This window comes from Toxotes jaculatrix, chromosome 11 (genome assembly GCF_017976425.1).
Source record: "Toxotes jaculatrix isolate fToxJac2 chromosome 11, fToxJac2.pri, whole genome shotgun sequence".
NCBI classification, from domain to species: domain Eukaryota; kingdom Metazoa; phylum Chordata; class Actinopteri; family Toxotidae; genus Toxotes; species Toxotes jaculatrix.
The window spans coordinates 23,435,116-23,451,039 of NC_054404.1; the positions used below are offsets into that span (position 1 = coordinate 23,435,116).

A 15,924-nucleotide genomic window follows, 5' to 3' on the forward strand; every position below is an offset into this window, starting at 1 on the left:
GTTTCCTACAATACAGTTTCAGAAATAAGCTATTTACATGGCGTGTCATAAACAATTATCATTTAGAACCAAAAAGGTCAGTCTCATGATGGGGGAAAACTTGAGGGATCAACAAAGTCTCTAGGGCTCATCTTCTGGGCACCATGAATGTCTGTATGAAATTTCATGGCAACAGCTGTTGAGAAGTTTCAGTCTGAAGCAAAATGCTGGGCCGACTGACCAACCCACCATCGATGGTGCCACTTTAAAGCTTTTAAGGAGTTTTCTTTTCCATTTAAGGTTTCTGGCCAAAATGTATAGTGAACAACTTTGAGATCTAACAGGCTGAATCCATTTCCTCAATCATAAAATATTCTAACTTATCGCTGGAGATGAATATTTGACTTAAAATGAGCAATGAATAGAATTAAGTATGCTAATATGTTAAATGTGTTTCTTTAAATTCTTCAAAATTAAGATGAACTCATCTCATGTGCACAAGGACAAATAAACAAGTTTGCAGACATTTTAATGGGACATGTAAACCTGCAGGTCTGACTAAACTGAATGGAAGTTTCTGGTCTTGTTCTGGTTTTGTGTGATGTCTCTATGTGTGAGAGACACCATGATGATGATGTTGGGAACACAGTACCACTATGAATGCCCTATCAGGCAATGATGTATGTCTGTTAAGCTGCTAGCTGTGTTCAGTCTGATTTTAGATTTGTTTGTGGGCTCAGATTCAGTCATCTCAGACTTTGATGAGGATTTCTTTCATTTCTTTGTTCGTCACTGCTGCCAACTGTTGATGAGTGAAATAGGATGAAACTGATAGCAAGTATAGTGTATTGTGATGCCCTTGTGCTTGTACATGTGTACAATACAAACAAACACATTGCCCCATATCACGGTAGTTCACTCATGGAAATTCTGAGGGCACGAATGTTGAGCCATTAATTTGAAGGCTCAAATGACTCATTCTAACTAGTAGGAATTCAGTAATAACAGTAGTAGATATAATAATGTGCACAAATTACCATATAATATAACCCTAATATGTGTCTGGTTCTGCAGAATTTGATTCAAACACTTGTGCCAGAAAGAAAAACATTTCCTTTAACTGTGAAAGACAAACCAGTTAGAACAAAGCTCTTGCCTCGCCCCTTTATGAAATGTGTTGAGCTGTGGCTGCTGCAGTTAGAAGTAAAGAAATCTGAGGTGAAAAAAATAAACGTCATAGTGAGCAATATGAAAGTGAAACATAAAACCAAGTCCAAACAGGAAGTGTACTCGAAGATGTTTTTATTGAGCAATTCTTCCCTCTTCTACAGCAAAAGTGGTTTGACTCTTGGGACGTAGACATCAGCCTGATAGTAAGGAACAATACGAATTACTGATGGAATGAAAAGACTCAAAGATCAACAAACAGACTGAACATTAAAGCAGGATTGTCATCGTGCATTTTACTGGCTGTTGCCTCCACATTTGAATAAGAAATGTCCTGTGGTGAGTACAACCTTTAATATGCCATGTCGGCCATTTCAGTGCCTTTCTGATCACTCTATGGTCTGTAGAACTATGTCTCTGATTGTAAGTTACCTCTTCATAGATACTACTCCAGACCTGAGACTGATTCTTGTTGGATCACAGTGGTACGGAGCTGACTCAGTTGCAAACACAATCTTAGGAGGAAGCTTTAAATGGGGGAGAAGAACTGCTCAGAGTGTGACACACACAGGCCAGGTGAATGGAAAGGTAATCCAGCTGGTGAAGGCTCCTCTGTGGTTTAGGGGTTACCATCTGTGTGATACAGCAGAACTTGTGAAGGAGGAACTTGTCCTCAGTGTCACCCACTGCAAACCAGGACCCCATGCTTTTATTCTGCTGGTTGAGGCTGACTTGCCGTTCACAGATGCTTGTGCCAAAGCAGTAGAGGCTCACTTAGAGCTTTATGGAAAAGATGTGTGGAACCACACTGTTGTACTCTTCACCTGTGTGGATTATCTGGGAAATTCAGACCCTGAGGATTACATTGCTGGTGAAGGGGAAGGCTTGGCACAGCTCCTGCACAGATGTGGACAAAGATTTGTGTTTGACCACACAGAGGAACGTCAAACTTTAACTCAAAGGCTTCTGGAAAAGGTTGAGACATTGGTGGAGAGAAATGGGGGGAGACATTTTGAAATTGAAGAGAAAGGACTGCAGAGAATTCTCCAAAAGAGGGAAGAAGTAAAAATGAGAGCAGAAAGCAGAAGACAAAGAAGAATCAAAAAGAAGGAAACACAAGAGCAGGAGTCAGGTTAGTTCTCTTTTGCTACATTTACTTGTACTATGGACTGATACTGTCATGACTGGCCCCTAAGGGGCCTGTTCTCTGAACTCTTTGGGACTCTGGGACTCTTGTTAAGTTTTGTTCACTGTTCCTGTTTTATTTTGAAGTCTTTGCCCTTGTGTACCTTGTCCTGTTCTACTTCCTTTCTTTGTCTTGTTTCCCGCCTTGGTGATTGTCTGCCCCGCCCTAATTGGTGTCACCCGTTCTCCTTTGCCTGGTGTATTTAAGTCTCGTTATTTCCCTGTGTCCTTGTCGGTTCGTCTGTGTTCCATGCCCGAGTCTGTTTCCTTGCCTGAGTGTGTGTCTTCCCCGTGATAGTTCCCGTACCTGTGTCTTGCATTTTTTCCCCACCTCATGGACTTACCTTGGTTTCCTCTGTTTGCAAGTAAAAACATTTTGTATTTTTGTTTGGTTTGGTCTCTGAGTAGTTTTCTGCTGCGTGGATGATTTTTGGTTATTTGAGTTTTGTTCACTGGCCCTGAACACTTCCAGTTATTTTTGGTTCATTAAAAGACTTTAAGTTACTCCTAGCCTGTCTTGGGGGTTATTGCTTTTGGGTCCTGGCCTGATCCCTAGTCTCAGCACAACAGATACTATATGATACCAAATGATGAGTGAAATGTCAAATTAAACATTTCAGGCATTTTACATCTTTGATATCTTTTTTCCTTATTACCCTGTTCAACCTAAGAGTTACCACAAAAACACAGTTTTGTATGAGGGATGGACATTTAAAGCAAAAACACTATTTGATGTCCCCCTTTATCTGCTGTCAGTAATACCTGTAACATGACTGATGAGAACACCTAAGGATAGTTACTGTGCATGGACTTGGTGGATATCTTTTGTGTATTAAAGCTGAGTGTTCACTCAGAATGTGATAAAACTGTTTGTCCCGATTATACAGTAAATCTTTGTTAAGCAGATTCTTTTTAATCTCACCACACAAAGAAGAATTTGGATCTGAAAAAATCTAATAATTTGGGGGTTTTTGAAAGACAGATGTAGATCTGATAGATGCGTCGTCTTCAGAACTATACAGCTATATATTGTTGTTTCTGTTATACTTGTGTGTGCGTTCTGTGAAATGAGTTCCAGCATAGGAAGAGCATAGTTGTACATAATGCAGCCTTCAACTTCTCCTAATTGTGACAGGACATTTCTGAATATGTCTTGAGGTTGGAGTGTGTATGTCATATTAAAACTGCACCAATCAGTATTTTATTAATAATAATTACAATGTGAGAGGAGTACCCAACGGTGTTGAACAGCTAAATAATTATTGCCCCACTCTGCAGTTCTCCTCAGCTCTTTGTATTCAGCACCTTTCAACTCATTGCTTTGGTTTTACAGCCTGTTGTTGTTTTGGTTCAGTCAGTATTCTTTGTATTGTACCTCTATCACCTACCTCTATGTGTTCAGACTAACTGGCATCATCTGCTTCATCCATGCTTTACCAGTTCTTTGGCTACTAGCTGCCAAATCATATTCATACAGATGTACAGCTTGGATGTTATAACCTGCCATTTCTGAACATTACTCTGCTGATACACTGTTTTCTGATGATCCACCACGGTTAATCATTTGAGATTTCACTTCCTTGAAATAAGTGTCTTTGACCTTGCTTTTCTCAGGAACATCCATATCAGAAGTAACCATCATCTTGCTGGGCTGGGTTTTTTCATCAAAAACTACTGTAGGTAGTGCCATTCTGGGTATCCCCAAAGATGCAGGGAGAACAGGAAAATGTGTGAAACAAACTGAAGTCATAGGAAAACGACAACTGAAGGTGACTGTGGTGGATACTCCTGGATGGTGGAAATATTTTTCTGCCAGTTTGGTACAGAGTGCCATCAGATCAGAGATCATGAAGGCATTAGATCAGGACGAGGCAACAACTCACGCATCTGCCAAAGAAAACCTTCAAGACCAAGCTTCGTCAGGTCGAGCCTTCCTGCTGATGGTCCCTGCCAACACTTCATTTACTGATGAACAGAGGAAGATCATAGAAGACAATATGAGACCTTTAGGTGAGACAGTTTGGCAAAACACCATTCTGGTCTTTACCGAAAGTAACTGGCTGGGAGAGTACCACATAGAGCAGCACATCGAGAGCGAAGGGGAAGCTCTCACCTGGCTTATAGAGAAATGTGGGAACAGGTACTTTGCCTTAAAAAATGACACAGAGGAGCAGAGTATCATGAAAACTCAGAGTGAAGAGCTGTTAGACATGGTTGAAGAAATGTTGTCCAGAGTTCAGAGCACTCCAAAGAAGGAGACATGGCAGATAGCAGAAACCAAAGACCACACAGAAGGTAGTGAGGGACCAGTTGACGAGGACCTGAAGAAAATTGCAGACCAGCTCCACAGAATGTGGGACTGGAGATCATGGGAAGTTGAGGAAGTTATGGCGAGATTTGATGAAAGACCCATGGATGACTGCACATGTGATGAAGACAGCATGAAGCGTCATCTCATTAGTAAGTACATTTTGTTGCTCTTTAATTCATAGACTTCAAGCAGTAATTACTTTGCCCACTTCACCATGTTACTGATCTTTTCAAGCAAATCAAATCTTATCTAGGAATTCAATATTTTGGTCAACTTTTTTTTTATGCATCGAGTTCTAATTGAGCTTAAGATTCTAAGTTGAAGTCCTGCTGTACCACTGCCAATACTTTTAGCCACATTAGCAGCCTAAGAGATGGCAGTTTGTCTGCTAGTCAGTCATTTGGTTGCTTGGACATTCATGGTCCCTGAGGATAAATTCCTATGGCTTTTGCTCTAGCTCCACCTAAAGCATTCAAGTTTTCAATTATCCTGTCCACATCTGTTATGAGGATAGGCGCAATTTGCTTTTACAGACATTCATGGTTCATTTGTGGTTTTGACTGAAATGTCTCAACAATTGCAGGATGGATGATCATGAAATTGGGTACAGCCAACACTTTAATTTGTGACCAAATACATGCAGACCTAAAAATATCCCCACCAGCCTCAACTGTAGTTTGAGTTTTAATTAGCAAATCTTACCATGCTAACATGCTAAATTGAGATTGCGAACATACTAAAGATTATACCTGCATCATATACTATCATTATGTTAACATTGTCACTGAGAACATACTAGATGTGCCTAGGTACAGCCTCACAGAGATGACACCATGGTGTATAATTGTTTGGATGTTACAAGACTTCACAAGACTCAATGTTTCCCCTATGTTTGGCGCTTCCATATTGGATCAGATCAATCTCTCTTTAGTAAAAAGATACATTCTGCAGGCTTTCAAGATTGCTGTAATCAAACCTCAACCTAAAAAGCCCTCTCTTGACCCTGTTGCTTCAGCAAACTATTGACCTATATCCAATCTCCCCTTTACTTCTAAAATTCTTGAAAAGGCTGTTGCAAATCAATGATGTGACCATCTGCATAGGAACGTTTCTTTGAGGTTTTTTCAGTCAGGATTTAGAGTTCATCATAGCACAGAAACAGCACTGGTGAAAGTTATTAACATCCTTCTCATAGCATCATACAATGGACTCATCTCTATACTTGTCCCACTTGATCTCAGTGCTGCGTTTGACACTATTGATCATAGTATCCTATTGGAAAGATTGGAACATGTCATTGGGATTAAAGGAACAGCACTAGGTTTGTTTAAATCATATCTAACAGATAGATTCCAGTTTGTTCATATTAATGATGATTTAGCTATCAGATGTAATGTAAAGAATTACCAATTTTGACATAGTTTTTTGATTCTTTTTATTATAACTTATAACTGTAATCTGCTGAGCTCACATGTAACGAAGGGCTTTGTTATCGTGACTGTCGGGTGTGGTTTTGTAAATATTGTACACGGGGAGGTTTGGTATTAACTATGTTTTTATAAATGACTTGACAATGTATGGTAATAACATAAGGCACTATATTAGGGAAATTTGCACATAGCATATTTGCACATTGGGAATTTCTATTTATGGAACATGTAATGGCAATATTTATTGCATGTTGTAACTGTTACGGTTGAGGAGTTAGCTTCTGCTTGATACCGTGGTGGCCACTCGGCTCCATCTGGAAGGGAGAGCAAGTCCGTTAGGCTCTGTTTGCAGCTGACTGTTCAGAATTGACGGACATCGATGTAAGTGCCATTTTGTGGAACTTTTTAAAAAGTTATGTGTAGGATGGTGCAAGTAGGATGGTGCAAGTAGTGCAAGTGCCTGAAGAACAGACATTGTTTAAGTTATGGTTTAACACTCACCTTTTGTATCCTCTTTTTGCTCCGGGTGTGCTGCTGAAAATAGTCCCCTAGGTCAGTGTAAAGAAGTGGCAGGACAAGAAAGGAGGGAGTCGGGAAATTGTTATATGTGTATATTTATTGCAATGATATTTAAGGTGTTTGTTAGATTACAGCAGCCAGGTTATTTTAAACGTTTCGGGTTAAATATAGAAATCACATTTTTATATAAGTCATTTATGTATATGACTATATTTGGGAACACCTGCAAATGCATGCATCCAATTGGACCTACCAGGACGCAGTATAAAAGGGCGCCAATTTTAAATCTGCTGCTGTTGCTGGTTAGGTCTCACCTTTGGTTTGGCGATGTACCTGTGCTGCTTTTGGGTAAAACAAAAAAATCTGGCCTGCAAATCCGACCGTCGCCTTGACATTTCTTTCCTGTAAAGTGTCTAACAACACAGTATCCACTAACTGTTCTGTAATCTGAATGCTGGCCCTCTAACATTGTTCACTGCCAGCCCTGTTTGTATGATGTTTTATATGCTGCATGTCCTTCTCCTCCTCTCCTCCATTCCCAGCTGTCCTATCTTCCTCCATATAAGCCAGGTTCAACTTGGGGTTTCTTTCCGTTAAAAGGGAGTTTTAAGACTGTTGCCTTAAGTGCTTGCTCTGGGGTCAGGCTCTGGGTCTTTGTAAAGCGCCTTGAGACAATTTTGAATAAAATTGAATTGAAACTGAATTAAATTGTTGCAACAAAGAAAACACTGATATCATAGTGTCTGGTTCAAAAGAGGCAGTAAGCCTGTGTTTATTTGAGGTAAAAATCCCTTTCCACCCACATCCATGTCAAAAACCTTAGAGCTGTATAAACCAGCCTTCCATCATTTTCTTCACCAATGAGAAATTTTGAGTGATCTCCCATTGACTACTGCTAGTGCTGCATTAATTGCCACCAGGAGTTGCCAGAAAGAGAACAAACTTTACTTAACACAGCACACATGCTTTAGCTCAGTCAACAGGTAGCTAACAGCACAGTAGCTGCTCTTAAAAGTGCCACATCCTACTGTTACCTGCTGCAACATGGCATGTGTTACAGTGTAATGTCACACAGCTTTTCTCAGGTAAACCTACCACAGCACTGAGTCATTGAACAGATAAATTAATGAGAGTGATATCAATCTTCTCATATAACTCTCTGCTATAAAATGAACGTGTATGTCCTAAAATGTCACCTTTAATAAATCCAGTCTACCATGATCACATGTACTTTTTATGTGATGTGTACATCAGTGTATTTTACAGAAATAATGGTAAACTGATGTGATCTGAACTTAGATTTTCAGAGAAGAGATGTGGAAAAAGTGCTACGAGAGGAACTGAGTGGAAAAAGCTTAGAAGAGATGTTGAAGATTCTCTTTGAACTCTACCTTCGTAGAGAATGTGGAGCCTTTGGTGAGTATCGTGCTATAAACATTGTTTGAAGTAACAATGCATTTGAACATGACAGTAGAAGTGAGTGACTGGACTCAGTTTACATTTAATCAGTGGTCTTTCTATGGGAGTGACTCAGGAGGTAAAGTGATCGTCTAGTAATCAGAAAGTTCCTGGTTTGATCCCTCAGCTCCTCCAGAGAGTGTGTCAAAATGTTCTGAAGTGAGACACTGAACCCATGTAAACATTAAGGTGGAGCATCTGGTTATATCTTAAAATGCATTTTCTTGATTCTATTTTTTTTTTTACAGGCAAAAGAACATATCTTTTTATTCTAAAAGAGAATTTTTCACCTTACCAAATGCCTTGTTCTTCTTTAACATGTGAGCACCTCTTTTAATGTACAAAACTGATTTTGTTCTGAATTTCTGTGTAGATATTGTCTCCATCATTTGTGAGATGGAAGCAATCAAACCTGAAGGGAAGCAGCTGTTTGAGAGAGAGTGGAGCAGGAGAGAAGTGGAACTGATGGATTACGTCTTTAAAAGGCACTTTGCTGTTGATCGTAAGTGTTTTCACTGATTGTGTTCGCTGAACTTTTTTACTGAACATTTGTCACATAGATAATAATATAGCTCTGCCAGGTCCTGCTCAGGTTGAGCGGTGCTTTCAGCTAAATGCTAATGTCAGCATGCTAACATGCTCACAAAGACAATGCTAGCATGTTGATGTTTAGCAAGTAGAAAGTTTACCATGTTCACCATCTTGGTTTAGTCTGTTAGCATGCTAGCAGACTAAACTCAGACTACAGCTGAGGCTCATGGGAAGGCCACTGGCACCAACTGAAAAGTCATTAGAGTGAAGTGTATGGTGAACAGGCCTGTTCCTTTAAGTGGTTGTCCATTCCACAGCTGTGGAGAGTTTTCACTTCAAAACAAAACTGTCAACCAACCTCAGTGGGATTCATCCACTGGAGACCATAAATATCTCTACAACACTTTATGGCATTTGTTCATACAGTATAGTTGGAGGGGGACAGACCAACCTTGCCATCACTAGAGCCAGGAAATCTCACTTGGAGTAATCAGTGTATTGGGAGTAGAAGAGTAGCTTAATTTGCAGTGGCTTAGTGAAAGGGATGATGCTTACAGAGAGCCTCTTCTTCTAAGTTTTACAGCACACATGAATGTAAATACACAATCAGTAAACAAACTGTAATTTGTTGTAGGTCCCACACCAGCTGCTGCTGTTGTTGTTGCTGACACTGCTGAGAAGATAGATGTGTCTGCATGGATTAAGGACCAAATCCGTAGAGTCCTCAAAGAAAATAACCAGTAATTCAATCTCAGGGAAAAGAAAAAATGTTAGCAGTGTGTTAGCAGCAAAGAAGGACGTCAGCAATTAAGTTCCTTCAACAAGGATGAAGGAGTGGAGCCATCAGGATGAAGATGGACCATCTCTCAACAAACATCCAGGAAATCGTGGAGGTGGTGGGTTGCACTGTAGTAGATATTGAACCTTCATCAAAGCTTCATTCAAAAGTCAAATCTCATCACTATCCAGTAATGACTTCAGTTTTTGATGTCTGAGTCTTTTCAGAGCTGTAGATTAAGTGGATTTTCTCTCAGTTGATGTAGAGAGAGTTTTTTGTTGTGGTTTTATTTTGCTTTATTTTTTTAATAGAAAAATTGTAATATCAAGTTTGGGGTTTGTGAACATTCAGACGATAATTCTGTTGTGACACTTTATTCTCTCGATTAGCTAGAATAAAGTGATGGATCTGCTTGAATGGAGAAAGTTTTCAGCAACATGATCAAATGAGTTGCATTGTTTTTAAGTGCATTTATAATGCTGGTTGTCTTTTTTATTAATGAGAAACAAACCTATTTTGATTTAAAGCATCGTTATTCTGCTGGTAGTCCACTCTGAGGTAGTACATTACTACCTGAAAGACTGTCCTACTTTATTTTAAAGACACAAATGAAAGATTAAATGAAAAATACATTGTACAAGTTCTGATCTTTTGTCGTGGTGTTAGTTCATGTGTCTCTTGTTACAGGCTAAATATGTGCCAGAGGAGAATTTTGTGTGTTATTTTGTTGTTGTCAAAATGTCTCTTTCTTCTTTTTTAATATCTATAAAAGTATTTGTGCTGACTCATCTTGTACTCTGGTGTGGTTCAGTAAATTTGTCCAATCAAATACAGAGCTGGTCCGTGTATAATAATAATAATAATAATAATAATAATAATAATAATAATAATAATAATAATAATGCATTTTATCGATATTGCACTTTAAATTTAAAAGCAAATCTCAAAGTGCTATGTATGTTTTGGTACTTGAATTTTCCTTCAAATGCTGATATTAAAGAAATGAAAAAAGAGTGCTTATGTGATTTCGTTTTAAAATACAAAAAACAAAATTGAAATACGAGGCATTTTAATTTTTTATGGGTCTGAAGGGAGTCCTCGAAATTTAAAAATTACTTCGATTTTCTTTCTCAGCGTAACAAAATACAAAAGCACGAAGAGGCAGAAACGAAAAAGGACCATTTTCTCACGGTCCACAGACCGGATGTTGTCATTGTTTTCTTCTTCTTTTATTTAAGGGAGACCTGCTGCCTGCTACCGGCTGCAGGACTGTCGACACCTACTGTTCTTTATTTATAATAAGCGTTTTGGCGAATAGCAGAATCCAGCGGCCAGGAAGAAGAAGATAGTCTAGTTCCTGTCAGAGCGGCGCGCTTAACCAAAATGTCCTTGGAACCTTACAGCCAGATTATTTTAGCCATGGCTAAACAAGGCCTTTCTTCTACAGAAATCTCTGCGCGAATCTCACAAGAAAGCGGGGGCAGAAGAGGATTTTCTGCAAGAAATATTAGGAAATTTTGTGCTGCAGTTTAATGGGACTGCCCGACACGCGTTTGGAGTTGGAGGTGGCGAAAGCCATAGCTGAGGTATGAATGTCGTTGTGCTACAGATGTAATTTTATGCCCATTCATCGCCACTGCAAGGAATCACTGGTATCCATATTGGTGCAAGCGTGTTCAGTCTGATTGGATGTTGTATTATTCCCTGCATTAGAAGTCTCATTGTAAGGTCTATAGGTCAATCACACACCAGATGGCCTCTCTGGCTGAGAGTCGTCTTCTGTCAGATGTTGAAAATGGGGATGCACCGAATTTTCAGCCACCGAAAAATTTCGGCCGAAAATGGCCCAAAAGTGCATTTTCGGTTTTCGGCCGGAAGACTTTTATCACCGAAACAACATGGCCGAAACAGGATGTTGTGATGACGCAAGCGAAAACCGCGGCCAGTACGAGCGTGTTTGGAAAGGCCAACATGTCCGCGGTGTGGACGGATTTCAGTAAATCTGAGAAAGACACACGGATAGCGATTTGCAAAATGTATTGTCGAAATTTCAAGAGGAAGCGCATCTGCAAAGAATTTCTCCACGTCGGGTTTAATTTACACCTGAAATCCAAACATCTCGATCGCTGTGCGGAATATGAGAGGAAAGCAGCACAGTAAAGGAAACTCCCGCCAAACACGCCTAACGCCTGTCCGTCTGTGGCGGACGTTTTTTAAAGGCAAGGAAGTTTAAAACTTAACCGAAAGCGCTCTTGGTGCATTTGTTGTAGTTAAAGGCCTACGGTTAACATATGGACTATGGCAATCTTTGTTTTGATACACTATTATGTTGTAGTCCTACAGCGAAAATTTTAAAATGCACTTGACTTATATGCACTTTGTGTTTTTATGAGAGAACATATTTAATTTTACAATCTTGTTTAAATTGATTTATTCTTTGAAACATTCATATTAATTTATGTAATCGCAGTGCCTTGTAATTTTAATGAGGTTAGTACACAGTCATAGCCATAAATGCAATGGCAAAATAATTTCTTTCGGTGTTTCGGATTTTGGCCTTGGTTTCCTCATTTTCGGTTTTCGGTTTCGGCCAAGAATTTTCATTTCGGTGCATCCCTACAAATAATACACAGTAAAGTATTGCCATTTACCTCATTCTATGTGCTTAATGCAGACATTCAGAAATGTACTACAGTATTTCTGTCCACTTAGTTATTGGTGACCATTTCCCTAATACATATGCACATTAGAACTGAATGGGCTTTAATGTAATATTTCTCAGATGCTGAAACTACAGCAGTGTATTCTGAGAATCAGTGGACACAGATGTTTGTGCTGTTGCTGATTGTTCTCTCCTACTGTTTGTTCAGGTTAAGAAGGAGGAGACAGGGACCATCCATGTCATCAAACAGAGACAACTCCACCTCAGCTGTGACATCATCAGCCTGAGTGTAAGTACCGAGCCTCAAGTCAGCGGGCCGCTTACCCACTTTCAGTCACATTCAGTCTGTCAGTGTTTGGCATTTTTTGGGGGGTAGATCTGTAACTGGGCCACTTGCACATCCAGCAGAAAATTGCTTTGCACAAGGGAACAGTTGAAGAGAAGATCAAGGTAAACATCAACATCCAGCACCTGAACAGTCCTGCGTGTTTAGCTGGTTGGATGATGAGGCAGGATTTTGGTTAAGGCTAAGGCTGCCATACTGTTCATACTTGACAAAGTGTTGAATTGCTGGTCGCCTTCATTATTGGCACACATTTTGTGTCTTTGTGTCTGTGTTTGTGACTCCACCATGACATTTTCTGTGGCGTTGCAGTCCATGACTTGTTCTCCTCCTGTGTCTGTGTCTCTGCAGTGGATTAACAGCCGGACGCTGGTCCTGGTAGACAGCCATGAAAAGCTGCATGTCCTGGTCAGGCCCAGCCAGGAGGTTTTGGAGACTCTGGACTCTGGAGCAGGTGCAGCTGGTCTATAACAGCCGACATTTCAAATCGCTGGCCACTGGAGGGAATGTCTCCCAGGCTCTGGTGAGGGATTAGCTGATGGGGGGGTGGACAGGATCAGAGGTCAGACTCCATGTTTGTTGAGGGGTCAGGGGTCACGTTAATGATAAATGTTCTGTGTCATTCTTCAAATAAAGTGATAGTGATATTGGATTTGAAAGGTAAGAGGTAACTGATCAGGCCTAGCCAGTTTATTAAAGCCTCTTTTCAACCAAAAAGTTCAAAGAGATATGACACCAGAGGAACTGAACTATGAAATAAAGGTGATTTTGATTCCTTCACTTGCTTTCTTCTTTCCTCACGCTTCCTATCCATTCGCCAGCTGGCTCGACTGCCGGAAGCTGTCCATTTCTCTCTTTATCAGATACTGAACTTATCATTTTTGCATTTCTCCACAGCAAGTTAAACAGCGTGTCTGTGTTTCAGGCTTTAGTCGGAGAAAAGGCCTGCTACCAGTCCGTCTCCAGCTATGGGGGACAGATTGTCTATTTAGGCACCAAGTTACCGTGCTGCATTCTATTTTCCATTTGTTGCTCGTGTGCACACGACAGCTGTGAGTCGTTGTTCCTGTCGCTTCCTGCACATTGACCAAGAGGACATGTTGATGAATGCTGTTCATGTATGATATGTACACGTTCACATTGTAATGTACATCATCAAACAACAACAAAACAAGTAATTATAGTCATTAGTGCAGTGAAAAGAAGGGAAAAGGAAAGAGAAAATCAATGAATAAAAACTGCAAAAAAAGAAGGAGGCCTCTAAAATAGTGAGCCAGGGTGCCCCTTAATAGAGATTTCTGGGTGTCGATTTGAAGCTTAAATCACAGAGGAGGGTGGAGATTTAAGTTTAAACAAGTTTAAACTAAGTTTAAACAAGTTTGAGGGGGTCTGGTGTTACCGTACAGGGTGAGAAGTTCTGAGATATATGTAGGAGTCAGACCATGGAGAGATTTTTAGACACTGAGAACGATTTTCAAGTTTATCCTGAAATGAAGAGGATTCTCTTGTCTTGCAGTCGGCTCACATTATGACTCTGAGGAACTGGAGAGAGGTATGTATGAAACTGTTATACTTAACTACAACTGTAGCTCCACAAAAATCACCAATTATGAAGAATGGTTTGCAAGAAGTGAATGATCCAAGGCTCAGGATCTACTTGCAAACCAACACCTTCCTTGTCTCTTTGTCTGTCTGTGTGTCCAGCGTATAGACTGCCTGCTGAAGCAGGAGCATTTTGTTGAGGCTCTCTCTTTGGCCTGGTCCTTCCATGAGGGAACTGCTAAGGCTGTGGTTGGTGGGTATAGGACACAACACACAGCTTTGATCAAGTAATGTGGTAATGAGATTTGTTTATGACGATAATTGTGATCAGAGATAGAGTTTTTGTTGATAGATGGATGAGGTGAGAATCATATGTGTTTATTTCAGGCCTCTTTGGAGATCCAGTAAAAAAGAAGGGAGTGGTCGGTGACAAGGTAAGAAGAGAAATCCTGCTGTATTAAATCTGTACACCCCACACAGTGTAATCTGATACTCTCGAGCTCACTCGTGCCGCGCTCTGTGTGCAGATGGTAGAGATCCTTTGCCAGTTTGCAGACTACGCTTTGAAGAAGTGTCCAGAACAAGGAAAGATCCAGGTGATGGAGCAACATTTCCACGTAAGCTAACACGCCTTTAAAGGACACACCTCATGATGAAACTCCATTGGTCTCTACACTGATATCATTTTCACCATAGGTCCTCTCTGTGTGTTCATTCGTTCGTGTGTGTGTTTGAAGGTGGTACATGTGTGTTAGGAGAATCAGCTCTACGATGCAATGATTTACGTTTTCAACAGCGGCATGAACGACTACATCACACCGATGGAGGTGAGTCCTCCACCAAAAGGTTGTTTCATCACTTTCATCATATCAGAGCTGGTGCTAAATTTTTCTAAATTAATAGGACGACTTTAATTTCAGTTTGACTTCAATGTCAGTGTGTAAACACAGTCAGTTTCACAAGGTTTTGTCAATTGATAAATGCTTTTTAACAGTAACTGTACCTCAGATCCTCATCACCACACTCTGTGTGCAGAGCATTACATACCCCTCTGTGTTTATGTTTCAGAAACTCTTTGCAGTGATTGGACCACCGCTCAGGGAGGGGAGGAGCCTAACAGGTAAGCCTGGAGACCACCCCCCACCTCCACTCCACAGCACCAGTTATTTGATGTGTCTCACTAGTACGAGTTTGTAAAACACATGCACGTCTTTATCTGGGCTCTTCTTCTTGGACAGATGAGGAAGTGGTGATGGGAAACAAACTTCTGGTGTACATAAGGTGAGTTCTCACAGATTTATTTATAATTTATTCCTCAGTCCATGGCCAAATGTTTGGTTTGAATGGTTGGAAGCTTTGGACATTATGCTGACGGTCTGTCTACATGTCCTGCACAAAATTCTCAACTCAGCAGATTCAGGCGTGAGCTGAAAATGAAATCTGCTGTTTATTAGAAAATTGCTGCTTGTAGAATGTATACAGTATCATCAGCACTGTTAAAATTTCATGAAAAGATCCAAACCAACAGTACTCTTTGATTTCCCCACCTTGTCTCTCCACCCTCTTCCCTCTTCTTACTGCTGAGGTGGGGGTTGGAGGGGTGGTAGGTGCAGCTGTTTTCACCAAAAAAAAAAAACAAAAACCCAAAAATACAAAATTATATTTCAGAGAACACAACAACATTTCACTAACCAGGAAAGGTTGGTACTTTCTACGGTATGTATCAATCATAATGATAACTGGAGGTCACACTCAGATAGCTGGAGGATCAAAGACGCAGAGTGCTTGACTTTCATTTGGCACTGGAGCCTGTTTTTGCAAACCTGCCTCTCAGCACCGAGGTTCGGAGCCTCCCTCCTCTTTCACGGAGCAGAGACACGCAGCAGTTTCCCTCTGATGTTGACATCTGATGCACAGGCCTTTTTTACACCTGTTATCAATAAGTGTTTTCTTTTTTTTTTCTTCAACCTTCCCCTGCCCTGCTAACCAGGCTAACATTATTTATGTGATACTGCTGTA

At 40.4% G+C, this 15,924-nt stretch overlaps 3 protein-coding genes across 7 annotated transcripts in view; all 3 read left to right on the forward strand.

The window, feature by feature from the left end:
• The window catches only part of vps8 (VPS8 subunit of CORVET complex), a 60,248-nt gene that overhangs the window by 42,233 nt on the left and 2,091 nt on the right, over window positions 1-15,924 (forward strand). The window lies entirely within an intron of this gene.
• LOC121189477 (GTPase IMAP family member 8-like) overlaps window positions 1-15,924 on the forward strand; it is a 118,216-nt gene that overhangs the window by 6,084 nt on the left and 96,208 nt on the right. Inside the window, exon 7 of one of the 5 annotated variants that reach the window (XM_041049630.1) lies at window positions 9,466-9,532. The exons of the other annotated variants lie outside the window; for them this stretch is intronic. The gene's annotated coding sequence lies outside the window, so the exon portion shown is untranslated. Of the gene's footprint in view, window positions 1-9,465; window positions 9,533-15,924 lie in introns of those variants that run through there. 5 annotated transcript variants of the gene reach the window in all.
• Window positions 1,272-9,525, forward strand: LOC121189478 (GTPase IMAP family member 8-like). Its single transcript, XM_041049632.1, has 6 exons — window positions 1,272-1,485; window positions 1,589-2,278; window positions 3,946-4,791; window positions 7,891-8,007; window positions 8,423-8,551; window positions 9,215-9,525. The coding sequence occupies exons 1-6, from the start codon at window positions 1,476-1,478 to the stop codon at window positions 9,322-9,324; spliced, it is 1,902 nt and encodes a 633-aa protein (XP_040905566.1). The 5' UTR covers window positions 1,272-1,475; the 3' UTR covers window positions 9,325-9,525.